This window comes from Crinia signifera, chromosome 6 (genome assembly GCF_055691185.1).
Source record: "Crinia signifera chromosome 6, ASM5569118v1, whole genome shotgun sequence".
NCBI classification, from domain to species: Eukaryota; Metazoa; Chordata; class Amphibia; order Anura; family Myobatrachidae; genus Crinia; species Crinia signifera.
Window position 1 is genome coordinate 240142395 of NC_139222.1, and position 18431 is coordinate 240160825.

The 18431-nt window shown below is 44.9% G+C and overlaps 1 protein-coding gene across 2 annotated transcripts in view; it reads left to right on the top strand.

Moving 5' to 3' along the window:
• WDR11 (WD repeat domain 11) overlaps positions 1–18431 on the top strand; it is a 114823-nt gene that overhangs the window by 34681 nt on the left and 61711 nt on the right. For both annotated transcript variants that reach the window (XM_083149169.1, XM_083149171.1), the window contains exons 9-14: positions 1423–1526; positions 1915–2094; positions 2752–2836; positions 4135–4241; positions 9719–9794; positions 9889–9997. In XM_083149169.1, coding sequence (XP_083005295.1) covers positions 1423–1526; positions 1915–2094; positions 2752–2836; positions 4135–4241; positions 9719–9794; positions 9889–9997 — 661 coding nt within the window. The remainder of the gene's footprint in view (positions 1–1422; positions 1527–1914; positions 2095–2751; positions 2837–4134; positions 4242–9718; positions 9795–9888; positions 9998–18431) is intronic.

Sequence of the window (18431 nt, forward strand, 5' to 3'; positions counted from 1 at the left end):
CAAACTGTGTGCCTAGGCACCCGAGTACATGTGGCAGGGAATACAGATGGGCCAAGTCAGAGGTCGGGTGGGCAGAAGGTCCTACCTCTGGCTCATGTCTGATATGCACAGGACCCAAAGGGAGGGTGTCAAACACATCCGATTTGGGCCTATTTCTCGGCCCGATCCGTCTGGATTGGTTGAAAGCGGCCCAAATCGGACTAGGGTAAGGGCACCTTTAACATTTACCCAGCTTTAAGAACATCCATGCTTGAGGCCACAGGGTTAAATCAAATTGGTTCAGACCCTGTGCCAAAGCACGGTTATCTTTAAAACCTGGATTGTAATGACGTCAATTTGGTATCTGTACTAATGCTGGTTTTTTTTTAAGGTGAAACAGTTAGCTTGCACTCTAAACAGTTTGGGCCATATTTATGATTTAGTGGACTTCCAATGGGAAAATGAATGACTGTTAGAGCTTTCATAACACTGCTGTAAAATAAGCACTATGTATATTTTATATTATACTCCCGTAGTATTTAACATTCTCTGCTGGTGTTACTGAGCTCATCCACGCAGTGTTTATTCTGGATTATTAAAGTTCAGCTTGTAGGCATAATCAAGTCATTATCTGTGGTTTCACGGAATGCTGCCATTTCGATAAGACACAGAAGGATTCCCTGCAGCAATCTGTTATTAGACTCCTGTATCTCCCTTACAATTACCATATGTTCCGCAGTGGAGTATATTCTGATTAAATAGTTATACTACTTTTCATAAACATAAGCTATTATGCAATGTGTTTTTCTATCAAATTCATAAATAGGTGTACTCTGTAGCAAAGGGGCTATCTGGAGTTAAATTGCATTTGGTGACTGTTCCTTATGTGTGAAGTTATTGCTAATAGCCATCCTCAAAGCATTAAAACCAATCAAAAGGTTCTCGTACTGTCTCTATCATGGACCAGTTTATCATTTTATACCTTGGTCTTCAGCGAGCAGCACTAGGGGCTATGCGTTTATTGGCAGTGGAGTTTATGGGTGGACTTTTAACCATATATACAGGAAATTGTAGAACAAGATCAAAGCAGAGTAAATATCCCGAGGTTTAGACTGTTTCTATTTGATGTTCCTGGCTGTGGGTGTGTCCGTCCATCTTTCTGTCTGTTTTACAACTGTGTAAATGTATTTGTGTAGCATATATTTAGGGGTCGATTCAATTAGGGTCGAGATGGCTCGCCCCAAGAGTAAGTGAATGTGTATTTGCAAATAAGGGTACCCATGACTTACTGATTTTTGTTGTGTAGAAATTCTGAGCATGCATGGATAGATGGGGGGGCCAGTTGAGTTACTTTGGTGGCATGTCCGCACCATTTCAGAGACGCATTGTGACACTGGTACTCGTGTCGAAGTATAACACATTGTGACTTTCTTGCCTTTACAGCAATTCAACTGCATGTGCTTTATATGCCCCCCTCTCATTCTGCGGGAAACCAGTGGGACCTCTTCCGAGGAAACGTCTGGATCTCTCGCTGGACAGTATGATCGGTAAGAGACCTCATCACCAACCATCTAACTACTTCATGTTATTGCAATGGACTTTAATGGTGGCTTCTATAAATGTGTACTTATTGCCACAGATAGGACATGTAGTATATTAGCCTATACTTTTAGATATAAAAATAAGCTCACCTTTATTCTGTGTACATGAAAATAACTTTATCTGCTTATCTGGGGTTTCTTTAGGATGGACCTTCCTTATTGACTACTTTCTCAGTGATCTAGTTTGGTAGAAAGTCCTGTTTCTTCCTATGCTACTTCTGTACCGCAGTTTAATCTCTCGTCACTGTCCTGGTCACTGCAGATGCCCAACTCTGCTTACTGTATCTCAAAGTTATGTACATCCCCTTACTTGCATACCCTTGTCTTACTGCAGCTGGGCAGAACCTACTGTCGGGTGACTCAACACATTCCGGAGGTTCTCCTCAAGAAGTGCACCTCAAGTTTTTGCTCACTGGCCTCCTTTCTGGGCTGCCTCAGCCTCCATTTGTGGCCAGAATGTGTCCTCCCCTTACTACCAAGAACATTACTCAGTACAAGCCCCTTCTCGCTGTAGGTAAGTGCTCATATAAACAGGAAAGTAAACCTTAATGTACTGTATAATATGGTAGCCACTGTCCTAGTAGTGTATTCTGTTAGTGTGGTGGTATTTATGTATGATTGTGGAGTTATTGGCTTGTTGTTGTAGATAAAAACCGTTTTAGTTGCAAAAAATAAAAATATATCTCCTGATGTGAGTGGTTAGCTTTTAAAATAATGGACTATTAGCAGTACCTAGAATCTTCCTTAATTCGTGTGGGGATCGAGCCTTTAGCTTTGAATCTCTGACTGCGTGGAACTTGCCTCCTTGTACAGTTTGAGATGTTTCCACTCTGGAATCCTTCAAAAACAGACTCAATACTTTTATGTTTATTCAGCATTTCACGGATGTCCCTAAAAATTATAACCCAATTGTTTAGTCCTGTTTTTTATTTAAGCTTATGTTGTATCTTGCTTTTTTAAATACAAATGTAAAGCAAATTGAGTCCTATTGGGAGAAATACGCTATAAAATGACATTATTTATTATAATAACAAGAAGATTCAGGATGAGGGCCTATTTGAGCAAAGTCTGTTGATTTCTTTTTTTTTTGTCTTGTGTCTCAGTAATATAATTTATTATCTCTGAGATGGTGCTTATAGAAATTTAATACAGGGTCTCTTTTATTTCACAGGTACCAGCAATGGCTCAGTTTTTGTGTATAATCTGACTGGTGGACTGCTACACAAAGAGTTAAACATCCATTCCTGCGAGGTCAGGTGAGTGGTGCACTGTAATACAGCACAGTGCAATCTTCTTGTTCACTTGCTGCTGTTCAAACAGCTGTTATTGCCTAAACCTCACTCCCAATTGAATTCCCCCATTAGAATGAGAACTGTTGTTGACCACAATGGAGGACACGTTGAACAATTGCAGTGCACAATAGTGATTTTTATAACATTTGTAAATAATTATTATTACTGCATCCTCTGAAGTACACTTAGCTATAAGAAATGCAGCTCTGTCGAGTGCTCTAAAGGCCGCCATACACTATGCGATTTGGCCCAGATTTCACCCGATCCAGATGGATCGGGCAGTGAAATCGGACCAAATCACAGGTTTTGACACCCGGTCCGACCCGATGCGCGGTCCCGTGCGCATCGGGTCAGAGTCGGGACGTCGGACCGGCTGCACATAAGATAAATCTTATGTGCAGCCGTGGGGACTCTGAGGACGCCGGCGAGGGAGGGGGGCGGGAGACGCCAGCGAGGGAGGGGGGCGGCAGGGGGAGCCGGAGCAGGGAGCTCTCATGCTCCGTCTGGGTAGGGGGGGGGGGACATGCCGCTAGTAGTGCGGACGCTGCGGGGGACACAGGCGGCAGTGACATAGAGCCGGGCGGGGGGAGCCGGGAGCTGTCAGCACTGAAAAAAAAAAAAGCCCATACAATGAATGGGGCAGCCTGTGATTGGCTGAGCACTCTCTCAGCCTGTCAGCAATTGGCTGAGAGAGCTCAGCCAATCACAGGCTGCCCATTCATTGTATGGGCTTTTTTTTTTTTTCAGTACTGACAGCTCCCGGCTCCCCCCGCCCGGCTCTATGTCACTGCCGCCTGTGTCCCCCGCAGCGTCCGCACTACTAGCAGCGTGCGTCCGTCCCCCCAGCCACCTTGCAGCATCCCCGCCCGCCACCTCGATGTCCCCGGCTCCCCTGCTCGCTCCACATTGCAGCTCCCCGGGAGTTGCAAATGATACATCGCATGCGATGTATCATATGCAAACCTTGGCACATCAAGTGCCAAATCGTGTGTCCCCCTCCCGGGGAGCTGCAGGGGGAAATCAGGTCCGACTTGTCCTTAGGACAAGTCGGACTAATGTATGGGGGCCTTAAGTAGGGATGATTTTATTTTAACAGTTCTGTAAAGTCACAGTTACAGTAATCCTGTTATATTATACACCGAAATGTAATTAGCTGCTTCTTGTCACCTTGAGTCCTGTTTTAGACAGAGCACAATCTAAATAAAATTATTATTATTATGTAAAATATGATATTTTGTCTGCATCTGTTATTTCATCTCCAGAGGTATTGAATGGACCAGTCTCTCAAGCTTCCTGTCTTTTGCCACTTCGACCCCAAACAATGTGGGACTGGTGAGAAATGAGCTGCAGCTGGTGGACCTTCCTACAGGTGAGTCTGCAGTTATCCTTCAGCATCTCTGTGTATGCCTTCTGTTATCGCTTATTAGGTCTGGCACACACGGCCATGTAAATAACAGCACACCTTGCAGTGCTGAGGTTTAAGGAAGGGCAGGCTATGCTGAGGTGTTAGAAAGGGCAGGCCATGTAAGGTGCTAGGAAGGACATTGTATGCTGAGGTGCTAGGGAGGGCAGGGTGTGCCGAGGGGCTAGGTAGCGCAGGAGGTGCCGAGGTGCTAGGTAGGGCAGGGTGTGCCGAGGGGCTAGGTAGCGCAGGAGGTGCCGAGGTGCTAGGTAGGGCAGGGTGTGCCGAGGAGCTAGGTAGGGCAGGGTGTGCCGAGGTGCTAGGAAGGGCAGGGTGTGCCGAGGTGCTAGGAAGGGCAGGGTGTGCCGTGGTGCAAGGTGGAGCAGGGTGTGCTGATTTTTGTACTTCTATAAGATGTTTTTTATACAGAACTCACATATTTAGACAGTGCCTTAGCTTGTAAAAAATCATATGTCCTGAAAACCTTAAGTTGGCCATTTTGGAACTTGTAGGGCCATTTAAGCTAAATGCCATTGTTTACTTGTCTATGAGCATGTGACTTTTACCTACTGAGACCCTGGGGCTTTAGTTACTTAAGGCCCTCATCCACTGGTGCAATTTGGGCCCTTTTCACACGATTTCAAAGCATCAGGTCTATAAATTGTATGAAAAATGTAAATCCTGTGTCTGTCTTTTACTTCCGATTCCGATGGAATACACAGTCCTGTGCGCATCGGACCACATCCGGAGACGGTCTCCTCTGCAATAAGGTTACATCGCATCCCACAGCTTTGAATGGTAATGCATGCGATACATCATATGCAAGGGGACCGCATACAATGTATCGCAAGCGATCTAGCTGCTCGGGAGTTGCATACCTCCGCTATGTGTATGGGGGCCTTTACACTGCATTCAGCGGATACATTTACAGATAACCACTGCATCCAATTAGCCGTTTGCTTTCATCTATAAACAGACAATACCCGTGAGTGTCTGTTTACTATGTTTGTTGCACATTTTTCCCTTAAATATATTGTTCGTAAATAACACCTTTTGCCTAGATGCATTAGAGGTGTATAGTCTATATAATATCCATTTCTTGATTTACTTCTATGGACCATTGCTATCACTGCATTAATGCCCTCTGCTGGGAGTTCAACCCTTCTTCTATTTCTCCTTACAACATACTGTATTTTATCTTTACATCTTTATTTTTATTGTGTCTCCTAAAAGGCTTGGAATAGCGTTCTCTCTCCCTAGGGCCTGTCGGGCACCCAGTGATGTATTGCATGTAGTAGTTGTACTATGTAAGACCTTTCTTCTCCTTTGCTTACTTTGTGCAGAGGTAAATACAAAGCTCCTTCATGCTTCTTTTCCAATTTAAAGGAACTTCCCACCTAACATTCCCTTACAAAGTTTACTATCTCTCAATATTTATTAGCAGCTGCGTGTGCAATGCTCTGCCCTTATCACCGGTCCTGCATGTTTATGTCCTTTCATGGAGTTCTCGGTTTCCACCTCTGTAAGATTCCCTGCCAGCTGTCACAGAGTTTAATGTTCTGTGCTATGACCGTAATAATATATTTTAATTGTATAGCATTACGATCAGCCAGGTATGTCAGGGAACAGTGAGTCGCTGGAACCTGGTACTCGGCCTAATGCTATCTACTGTATAACGGTTTGCATCCAGTGGCCCTAACTGTGTGGAGTTTGTGTATTCTTCCCATGCTTGCATGGGTTTTCTTCCCACAATCCAAAAATATACTGGCAGATTAATTGGCTCCTAAGAAAATTAATCCTAGCGTTTGGTAAGGAATACAGGCTCTGATTCTGGTTGACTCGCTAAGCAGCGATATTTCATTGCTAAGAGAGCCATGTAACACCGCCCACCTCTCTGGTGTCTCAGACCTGCGGGTGCCCTGTGCGAGGACATCAGCTGCCTGTCCCCCGCACCCGCGTCACCGGGCAATTTGCATGGGAACGGCCTTGAAACGCTGGGCGTTCCCATATGCAAATTGCCCGACCCATCTCCCCACGCCCCTCCGCACCCTCCGTCTGGACTTCTGTATGTGGGCGCTCGCACACAGCGGCTGCACATGTGCATAAACACCTATGACCATGCTCGGTCGCAAAAAATCGGTCTCCCGTGTGAGGGGACCGATTGAATCTGAATAACCCCCCTGATGTGTAAAAGTTGTAATGTGTGCTGACGACAATGTGAAAACTGTGCGGTGTAAGTTACAGGGTCTGTGCTTAAAACCCGTGTTGTCGCCGATGCTCAAGGCTGTTCCTGTTTTGAAGGGTTTATGTTGTTGTGCATACTAAAAAAAATAATGCTTTATACGGCACCAGTAAGATCTTGAGTGCAAACTCTGGTTTCCTATAAATATTCAGCGGAACGCAGAGAACACAAAACAGAGTGAATAAAATATAAGACAAACATATAAAAAGAATGTTTTACTGTATATCTTTCTCTGATCTTTCCACAAAGCTGCTGCAGAAACATAACCCAATTACTAATTAGAAGAGAAATGAGTTCCAAGGCCCTGGTACTGTGTTCCTAGCTAAGCTTTGCTTTGTTCCCCATATTTGAAGTAATCTAGTTTCACACAGTGCTTGGCAGGAGACTCTGCTTTCACAATTTGAATTATTGAACAGAGAGACGATAAACGAGACTGCTGGTTACGTAGCACAGAATTCTAAGCATCTGAAATTAAGTTTCTGCATTCTCCAAGGTGATCAAATGAAATAACGGTAAATGTATGCATGGGTTAAGTAGTTACTGTTCGGTATATACCGTAATACACCCAAGTATTAAACACATTTTATTCCCTGACATTTCTCCATTAACTTACTGTATTCACATGCTTTGGTATGCTGCTAGTGTCTAGTTATAGTGTTCTCTCTAGGTTTTTGTGCGGGCAGGGCGCCGAGGCATGGACCGGGCCCGCCGACGTTACAGCTGTGGGCGGTCCCGGGCCGCCGACGTCACAAAAGGAGTGTGCCCGGACCGCAACGTCATTAAAGGGGGTGGGCCCGGCCACCGCCATCATTAAAGGGGGTGGGCCCGGCCACAGCCATCACCAAAGGGGGCGGGCCCCGCCAAAGTCACTGTGCTGCCGGGGAAGCGCCGGGCATCGCCGTCTATGGTGGTGCTGGGCTTCCCCGTGCGGTGTGTCAGGGCAAACACCAGGCTGTTTTAAGGGGGCACTGCTAGAGGGGCAGGGCGCATTTTGCCCTTTAAAAATCGGGCAGGGCGCAGTGCCCCACTAAAACAGCCTAGCGGGAACACTAAGTTATTGTGGATGTACAAGTGTTATGCTTGTATGCAAATGTGTCCACATACATCTAGCCTTATTGTGCATTACAGCCATTCTAGTCATGCCATGCCATAACGTGGCTCATTAGCACCTTTGCATGCCACTTTTTCTGTTCCAATGTGTCTTAATCGTAAACAGTTCAAATAGGATGCACAAGCAGCTTCTACTGGTTAAAATAATATGCAACATGCCTATATTCTGTGTGTGACTACGGCGGTATCTGCATATAAATTACTACATTACAATGTTTTCCCGTAAAACACTGTAAAATAACATTTCATGTGCATATACACACACAGAATATAGGCATGCCTCACATTAGGGTGGCCCATCCCAGGCCCTAAAATTACCAGGATGCTCAGACGCTGCCCGACTGCTTCCGAACCAGCGATCGGCTCTGTGCAGTGACGTGGTCAGAGGTCACACTGCGCATGTCCCCAGCCGCACCTTCTGCCATGCCGCCTGCCCACCCCACTCCACTCCCAGCCACACTGCCTGGCCGCACTGCCCGCCTGCCTTGCTCCCATTGCCCCACACGCCCAGATCAGTAAAAGTTTGGAGACGGGGCGTTTTTGTTTTGTTTATGGAGAGCACCCTATTCATATTATTTCAATGCTTGTGCGTTCTAGTCGCACCATTTTCCATGTAAGATGCACTGTAACAGGAAAAGACTATCAGCACTGCCCAGTGACACTGATGACTTTTGTTTACTGTTTAATTTAAGATTTGGGTCTAACTTATTTATACATACACATACAGATGTGGATACATTTATTAGTACCATCCACTACTATTTTTCTTTGAAATCACGTCAAACTGACAAAAATAATTGGTGTCCATCGTTGTTTATTAGAAATCTTTGATCAGGCTACGGCATACATGAATGACATCATGTTTTATGGTCATTGAACGCTCATTACCTGTACATTTTGTGCCACTGAAATACCGAACTCTTATATTAAATAGGTTGACTGCAGTCGTAAATCTAGTAATACCATTCAATAATGTGCCCATACTACCGCCTTTATTTGCAAACACTTCAGACTATCACTCAGTCCCCACCCAGGAACGCCCATGGCTGTGCGTTGCTATCTCTGTATGCAGTAGTGGTCTCTGCGTACATTCAGGGAAGCATGTGCCATAGGTTTCCTGCATACATAGTAGCAAAGGATCCCTCAGCCGTGCAAACATTTTGTGTGCATCAGAATCGGGCCCTATCTGAGCATGCAGGACAGCAATGCCAAACACAATATTAATAACATGCTATAGTATATATTGGCCTGTGAGGTTATTTCGGAAGGACCACTGCCAAAGTAATATACAATCAAGTAGTAACGGGTGCCCTGCCCAGGACGGCACTTGTACACTGAATTCTTCTCTGCCCTGGTTGCTCTGGTCACAGGCTGAGTAGATGAAAGTGTGTGAGAGTAGGTGAGACAGGAGAGGATGAGTGCTCTCTCTTCTCATGTTACCAGTTACTGTGGAATGCACCTCCACGCTCAATAAGACTCATCTCCAATCTCCCAACCTACAAGCGTTCCCTGAAAACTCACCTCTTCAGGCAATCTTATCAAATTCCAGAACCAGCCACTTAACCTTTGTATACTGTACCATTCCTATCCAATCACATCCCCGATGTACAGTCCAAACATATCCTCTCTCTTTCTTTTCACAATTTTCATCCTCCTGACCCCTGGCCAAACTGCTGGGTTACCGTATCATACAGCACACCAAGAACCTTTGCATTCTAATGGACTTTATGCAATAAAGAACATCTATCCTTGGGTATCAATGCCTATTTCCCTATAGATTGTAAGCTTGCGAGCAGGGCCCTTTTACCTTTGACTGTCTGTAAATACCCAGTTTGTTGTGTCACGGTCTCCTATTGTAAAGCGCAACAGAATATGCTGCGCTATATAAGAAACTGTTACTAAATACTGCATGGCACTGATTGCAGGAAGGAGAGTAGTAGACTGGTCACCTATTGTAATAGCTGATGAGGAACGTGGGTGGAGACAGGATAGTGGTGCCAGGAGGTGAGAAACTCTTCTATCACCTCGTCTCATGGGAGGCAAGGCTCCTTTTATATACATATACATGAACTACTTTTTCCCATACTTCCAGGCAGAAATATGGCATTCCGAGGAGAGAGAGGTAATGATGAACAGCCCATGGAGATGATTAAAGTTTCTAATTTGAAGTAAGTGCTGGTCTACAATTCTTAGTTTAAGTATTATGTGTACAAGCACCACGCACACTTCTCATGTCCTGACCTCTGTCCATATGTATTGCAGGCAGTACCTGGTTGTGGTGTTTAAAGACAAGCCCATGGAATTGTGGGATATCAGAACTTGTACCCTACTGCGTGAAATGTCCAAGATGTTCCCTACTGTGACAGCCTTGGTACGTTATATTAGCAAATACTGTCTGGGTTTTATTTTCTTCATTTCCCAGGGGGAGATTCCTTCTTCTGATGACACCAGAACAGTCGCAGATGGATTTGCCAATAGGTCACTAAGCAGCCTTCTGCCAGTGCATAATCGGTTCCACTTCCACACACTGCTGGAGTGTAATTATCAATGTGGTTCTGCAAAAAATGCATTAAGCTGGGCACTGGTGCTGAAAGTAGGTTTTACCTGCACAAATAAATACAGGCAAATAGTGCTATATCGAAAATTTGCTTCATTTTTAATATGTGGTCAGTGAACAGGGGAAAAAAGATAATTTGCAGTCTGTGAATGCTCCTAATGCTCAGGAAAATCAGGGTCAGAAATTTGTTTATTTTGTGGACCCTACCTTTTGTAGTATATGGAATAGAAACCAAGGCAGGACAGTGCATGTTTAATGGCACATTGGTCTCTCTAACTTCGTATTACTCTGATGATGTTTTGGGGCCTGTATTGCGTTCAACACAAGTTCTGTCTGATCATGGTGATCCTTCTGTATGAATACAGAATACATGGGGGGGGGGGCTTAGACTGTACCTCCTAGTTTAAATATAAAGAGAGGTGCTACCTTGCTGTGGCTTGTAGTTCTACACAGAAGTAAGAGAACATGCAGGCGTACTCTCTAAATACTAGGCAGTGTTAATCACAATAAGTATAATAAAATCTGCAATATAACATAGAGGAAATTTAAGGTACTTCGCATAATTTTGCCCCCCAAAACTATGGGCCCTTTAACAGTGACTTTGTGGCATATATTCAATGCCGTGGGCGAGCGGTGACTGCAAGCAGGACTTATTGCTCGCAGTCACCGCTCACCCTGTCAGTATTCAACTGACCCCCTCATTCGCAAATTCCCCCTCGCTCCGTTTTTTGAGCGAGGGGGAATTTGCGAATGTGCCTCCAAAAACTGCGAGAATCGAGGCTAATTACAGCGAGTTTGCTGCACTAGCCGCGGCTCTCGCAGTTTAGGGGAATCCTCGCCGTTCTGTGACTGCGAGGATTCCCCCGGAATGTTGCATAGTGCGAGCGGCCGGCGCGGGGGTTAAACTGCGAGGATCACTGGTTTTCTGTGATCCTCGCAGTTTAACCCCCTCGCCAGCCGCTCGCACCGACATTGAATACTTGCCTGTGACTTAAGCTATTGGGTCCCGAACAAGAAGGTCCAAGTCCTGCGACGCCCTAGGCCAGAACAAGTCAACCACTCCAAGGCATCACACTACTGATAGGTTTGAATGTTAAAAATTGTTACATATTAAGAAGCAGCAACTGTGTGTTGAGTGTTAAATAAGTGAGAGGGAATAATTTAAAAAATGTTAGAAAGTGTTACATTGGTTCAAAAAGTGCTAAAATGTTGCTAGATTGTTTTAAAACATGATGCTCCAGAGCAGCCAGACCGCACCAACCAATGGTGCCCACTCCCGAACTTATACCTAAAATTGACAAATTGTATACATTTATTCAGAATTTACCATCCATAAGGGGTTATTTAATCCAAGTTTTCTGACTATCGGAACCCTGGTAGTTTTTGCCTGTTCTGACAGAAACTCGACAGTCAGAATTCAATGTTTTGAGTGTCAAAATGTCCATGGATTGGCGAAAATGGCTGCGGATTGTCTGAAAATGCCACCGATAAACCAGTTTAGTCTCTGAAAAGAGACAAAACTGACACTCTTCAATACTGTTGTAAACGGCAGCATTGAATGGGCGAGTGCCGGTATTTCCACCGCAGGAGATACTGGCATAGATTGAATACCGTATAGAATCGGGTTTACACTGCGCTCACCTTCTAGCAAGCATCTGTGGGTGCACAGAGGGTTGCTCTGTGTGATAAATGTGTGATGCAGTAGTGTTAACATACAATAATAATATGGGTGTCACCAATGATATCTCAATGAGATGCCTGGAAAATGACACGTTTGTTAAGACAAAGTGTGCTTTATTAGAATAAACCCTAGATGCAGGTCCCACTGGTGTGGGTGCCTTATCACAGTGGGGGTTGGGGAAGGGGGCGGATGGTGGCAGCACACGGAGTGCTGGTCTGTGGTGGGTGATGGTATGTCCAGTAAGCGTGTCTGCAAGTGCAGACAGGGAGGGAAGATGAATTGTCAATGGATAAAAAAGCGGCACAGTGGGTGGTGCAGGGGGCTGGCGTCCCGTCCCCCCGCAGTGCACCTCTCACCTGTGACCGTGATGATGTCCTGGAAGGTCCCGCGCCGTTCCGTCAGTCTTCTCTTAGCCGCAGCACTGACAGCGTGGACGCTGTGCTGTGTACCCGGCTCCGTAGGTCTGAGCTGTGCGCGACTTCCGGGTCCCGGCGCCTGGTTGCCAAGGCGACCCCAGCCACGCTCAGTCTCTTCTGACTACGGGCTCTACTCCCAGCCGGGAGGAGACTTGATGTTGTTGGTCTGTAGAGTGTGGTGTTGGATGCTTGTTAACCAACGCGGTCTAACTGTGCGGTCTTTTTCAATGATGTCTGGGCGTGGGGCTGTGTGAGTTTTTTTATGAGGGGGATTGTCACGCCCCCTGTTGCCCTGATTGGTAGTCGCACTGATGGGAGTGCTCCGTTCTGGAGTAAGTCATAATTGCAGACACCTGTGTAATAGGATTGTGCTGCTGCCGGAGATTGCCTAGAGTGTGGCCACCCTGCATGGTTGGCTGTGCAGTTTGTAGCAGATTTCAATGTTAAGTGTCATGCTATGCATTTGCTTATCAAAATAGCATGAAATATTATCTCTGTCTCACAAGTATGTGAGGGGGACTGGTGCATTAGCCTAATGTTCCATTGTTAAATTCAATGTTGAGGCCCCTGGGGTGTAGTGTTTTCAGAGTAAACATCCAATATAGTTCTCTTCTGTTAAGGATGTCTGTGTGGTCCCCCCCTCTCCAGTTTATATCGGGAGCTTCAATGGCAGTGAAGACTAATCCACTGGGGTTAGAGCCGTGTGCCTCTTTGAAGTGCATTGATACGCTGTGTTTGGTATAGCCCACTTTGATGTTGCGGATATGTTCGTAAATTCTGATTTTCAGGGGCCTTGTGGTTCTGCCGATATATTCCAGTCCACAAGGACACCTCAAGAGGTATATGACGCCTTTACTTCCGCATGACATTTGTTGTCTATGTCTAAATGTCTGGTTGATGGTGGTGGATGTCCATGTGGGTGAATTTTTCGTGGTGGAGTTGGTTAGGTTTTTACATCCAGCACAACGTCCACACTGAAAAAAACCTTTTTTGTCAGTAAGTTTGGTTTGTCTACTTTCTTTAGGTTTTATGTGGTTTTTAACAAGTTTTTGTCTGAGGTCGGGTGCCTTCCTGAATATCAGTCTGGGCCTGTCTGGTAAGATGTCTTTGAGTTGGTGGTCCTGTTTCAGTATTTGCCAATGTCTGCTTAAGATACTCTTGAGTTGGTCAGATGATTGATTGAACTGTGTGATAAAAGTTACTTCCTGCGTAGTCTGCGTGTCAGTGTGGTTTCTGCTTGTCAGAGTGGTTGCTCTGTCCATGGTGATTATTTCATTGTATGCCTTATCTACCACTTCTTTGTCATATAGTTTCTCTAGGAGCTGTCCCCTCAGTTCAATGGATTGTGTGTGGAAGTCGTCAATCTTGGAACAGTTCCGTTTAATACGGTGGAATTGTCCTCTGGCAATGTTCCTCAGCCATGGTTTGAAGTGCCCACTGTTGTAGAGAATATTACTGTTAACGTCCACATGTTTCCTGTATGTTTTGGTGTGTATGTGATAGGATTCGATAAATATTTCTAAGTTTGACTGGCGGTAGAGGTGAATTGTAAATTTCTGTCATTGATGTTCAAGTATTGTAAGAATTGTTCTAGAGAGTCGTATGTAACCTTCCAAATGAAAATACAGTCGTCTATATATCTTTGCCATAGGATCAAGCTAGCTCCCCAGTCACCCTCCCCCCAGATGTAGTCCTCCTCCCACTTTCCCATAAAGAGGTTAGCAAAACCGGGTGCCACCTTTGATCCCATGGCGTTCCCAGTTGTCTGTAGGTAAAAGGTGTCATTGAACCATGTATAATTGTGGTGTAATCAATGGAGTCGATGATAAATTGTATTTGGTCCTGTTGTAGTTTTTGTGCTTTTTGGAGAAAGTGTCTGGTGCTGTCAAGGCCTTGGTGATGTTTAATGACAGTGTATAATGATGTGACGTCACTGGCAACGAGCCAGTAATCCTCTTTCCATGCTATTGTTTGCAGTGTAGTGATAATGTCTGTGGTGTCCCTTATGTATGAGGGTAAGCTTTTTACGATGTTTTGTAGGAAGGTGTCAGTGTATTGTGCTAGATTTGAGGTGATGGAGTCAATGTCTGAAATTATGGGTCGTCCTGGTGGTTTTTGTAGGTTTTTGTGAATTTTAGGTAAGTAGTAAAAAACTGGAATTTTTGGGTGTAATTGTCTGATGAAGTTGTACTCTGATTTGTTAAGGATTCCTCTTGTGTGGCCTGCGTTGAGTAAGTCATGAAGTTCTTTGTTAAATTTGGATGTGGGATCACACGGCAGTGTCTGATATGTGGTTTTGTCTTCAAGCAGTCTGAGGGATTCATTAGTGTAGTCGGTTTTGTTCAGGATGACTATGCCCCCCCCCCCCCCCTTTATCTGCTGGTTTTATTATGATCTGGTTGTTGTTTTCTAAGTCTTTGAGTGCTTGTCTTTCGCTATTTGTCATGTTCTGCTTGTGTTTATTGTGGGTAGTTTTGTTTGTTGTTAATTGGTTCAAGTCTTCAGTAACAAGGGATTCAAAGGTTTTGATTTGGTGGCTTTTGATATGTGTGGGATTAAAAGTGGACTTAGGTTTCAGAGTGGTGTGTGAGAAGTGGTCTGGGGTTATGTTACTGTTCTTAATGATTGGGTTGGTCATAAAGTACTTTTTTAAACAGAGTTTACGTGTAAAGGCCTGTAAATCACAATATGTGTTGAATTTGTGTCCGGTTTCTTGCTAGGGGCAAACTTGAGGCCTTTTGCAAGGACATCAAGTTGTTGTGTAGAGAGTGTAGTGTCACTCAGATTGAATATTTGAGTGTGTTTGTTGGTCTGGTCTATTGTGGTATGTTGATGTGTTTCTGTTTTTTTGGAGTCTCCTCCTCTACATCCTCTTCTAGATCTATATGTCTTTTTGTTTTGTGTATGACTGCTGGTTATTGGTGTCTGGCAGGCCTGTCGACCTGCCTCTGTAGCTAAAAAATGTTCTCCCCAGGTTGGGGCTTCTGATGTTGGTGCGGTACATGTTACTAAAGGAGTTGTCGTTGCCCTATCTATTGAACCTTGGGAGGTGGTACCTTTATCAAGTTTGTTATCAGTAATGATGTCTGTCGGATTTTTGTTGAAATTACGCTGTGTCGTCCCCCAACCCTGGTCAAACGAGAGCCTAGTGAGATGGTCGTAGTCTTTGTCATCCTCAATTTCGTACACTGAAAAGGAGGTGTGGCCAGTAGTGTCCAAACTGTTGTCTGATTCTGTCTCTGAGGTTGTGGATATTGGCCTTCTGGGGGGTGTGTGGTGGGATGGTGGTGTGCAGTTTGGACATGTATTGCTGATAGGTCAGTCCGGTGTCCTTGTATTCGGTTCGGCTGTTGAGTGGTTTGGGTACCAGAGCCTTTGACTGTCTGTGTATGTGTTTGGTCTGTGGTATATTGTACTGTATGTCTTGTTCTTTTGTCATACAGATTGAATACCGGCCATAGTGCCTTTCCCAATATGCAGTCTATAATTACCAGAAATCCAAGTCAGGCTATGTTGTGGCCTGGCTGTTTTGGGGCATCATATATTAATACTTAGGGAGATATTCAGTTAGCCATTATCCAGCTCCCAAGCCTGCAGATAGACTTGACGTTTCAGGATCTAACTTGAAAGCCTCAAGCATTGGAAGCTGCCTTCTTTTATTCTCCTGGATGAAGACAACATTGGACACATGGGTCAGAAGGATGGTGTCCCAAGTTTACTCTATAACCTTCAGACAATGTACTCTGGGCCAGTTTTTCTCCACTTGAGAAAACCATGCTCCATCTGCTCTCTTCTGGTTTCCTGGGTTATTATCCCACCATGACCCTCTTTCAGGAGATGCTTCACTTGGGGGCCTTTCTGGACACAAAACAGTTCAGCAGGTTTTGCTCCCTATGGGCAAGCTGACGAAATTCCTGTCCTCCTAGGGTGGCACCAATTATCCTTTCAGTCTCACATACAAGTCCTGGGTATTTTTGAGATGGTGAAGAATGCACAGTTTACCTTCCATCTACTACAGCTAGAGATTCTGGCTTGGTGGAATAAACCCCATCTACATCTCAAGGCGCAGACTGACTATCATTCATTCTCTCTCTCACTCTGTCTCTTTGTGTCTGTCTCTCTCTCTGTCTCTCTCTCTCACCCTCTCTGTCTCTCTCTCTCTCCCCCCTCTGGTGATTTCACCGGTATCATTTGGTCAGCAGTCTACAACACGGGGGCTGAAAATTAGGAAATGTACTTTCTTAGCTGCCAGGTTGTTCACAAATGGGCCCTCCATCCAGAAGTCTTTCAGTCTCCAGGCTGTCACTGGGGTCAAGAGAAAATTGATATGATGGTCTCTCGATACAACCACAAGCTGCCGAGGAACTGTTCTCACACCAGGAATCCAGGACTCCTTTGTGGTTCAGTGGACCATCCTGCTCATTTACGTCTTTCCTCCAATCTCTGTGGATTCTTCTGCGGAAGTTGGAATATACAGTAGTACTGCGATTTCTCATCACTCCGGATCAGAAGGATTGGTACATTGACATCCTGAATTTCCCCATCGACACTCCATGGCATCTGCCTTTTCCAACCAAATCTTCTGTCTGCTTCATCTGGATCTGGTTCGTCTCGCTTTGATGTAAAACAGTGATTTTCAACCTTTTTACTTTGCGGCACACTAAATAAGATTTTCAAAATGCCAAGGCACATCATGAGATCCCCACAGGGCAAAACACATTAGACCCCACAAGAAAAAAACCCAAACATATTGGTCCTCATATAAAAAAACACTGGCCCACACAGCTAACAAAAATAAAACACATTGACCCTTTTCATGAAAAGAAGAGACCAGTAAATAACAGCTGAACTGATGGTGGCTGTAAACTGGTTTGGGCATCTCAAGATCTGGGGGCACACTTGAGAACAGCTCAACGCACACTAGTGTGCCACAGCACAGTGGTTGAAAAACACTGATGTAGAGGGGCTTGAGACATCCATCCTAAGAACTACAAGTGATTCTCTGCTGCAGTCATTAAACCCTACTTCACACCAGAAAGCCTTCTTCAGTTTTAGTATAGTGTCCGGAAGAGCTTTTTCTTATTGGTGTTCAGTAAGGGTGTTTAATCCCCACACTTTCTGTTGAAGGTCCCATCCTTCTTACAGGTGGGGCTGGATAGTGAAGGAAAGCCAACGAGCCAAAATATCTCTAGTAGCTGGTCAGCCTTGTTTGTGCAAAGTTACCCAGGACAAATAGGGAATATGATCGATTGAAAGTCCCTCGTCCTGTCTCATATCTAAGGAAGCCTGGAACTGGGAGATGATCTCCAGAGGATAGTATAGGCACATCTGAAGGATCATCTGGTAATGGAGAATAAGAAATGTTGAGCGACATAACAAGGTGCTAAAATCTATAACAATGTGCCGATGCAATGGTGAGAAGGAAAACGTTTTCCATGAAAGCCCCCAAAGGCCCACTGTATCCAAGGGCTCAAAAGATCCTACCAACAAGGACAAGTCCCACAAACCCAGAGGAGGAACAAACACCTTGCATACAAGTTTGTATGTCAGGCTACAGTGCTACCTTACCCTGAACAAGGATCAAAATCTGTACCTTGATGAAAGGGGTGGCAGATCTACCTGCACCTGCCTCACTATGGGCACATTACAACAGGGCAGTATATACTTTGTGGGCAGCTCGGTGTGCCGCCTCTTCAGAGCAACCGTGTATGTGCCCATACTTTCAATTTTATTCTTTTCTTTTCCTGCAATCATGGATGCGAGTTCCAGTTGTAGATTTCATGGTGCAGCACAGGAGTGTCCTTTACCTTAAGTGGGCAGATTTGGGACATCCCTGTGTCACCCATGGATCATATATTGTCCTTACCTGTTTAACCCTTTTCTTTGAGTCCACGGGGAGCACGGCGCCTGCCCAGACGCACCTCGCTGCAGGGTTTTTGTGCGGTTTCCAGTCCCTCTTACACACTGTGTGTGTGTACACGAAGTGTAAGATGAGAATGAACACCACTTTAAGCCAAAGCAGCAAGTAACACTGTACCTTGGCAAAACCATGTTGCATTGCATGTGAGGCTTATATATAATGTCCAGATAGATTTAAAAGCGGTGTATCCAAATACGAAATTGCAGAGTAGAAATACATCAGTCCAGCATT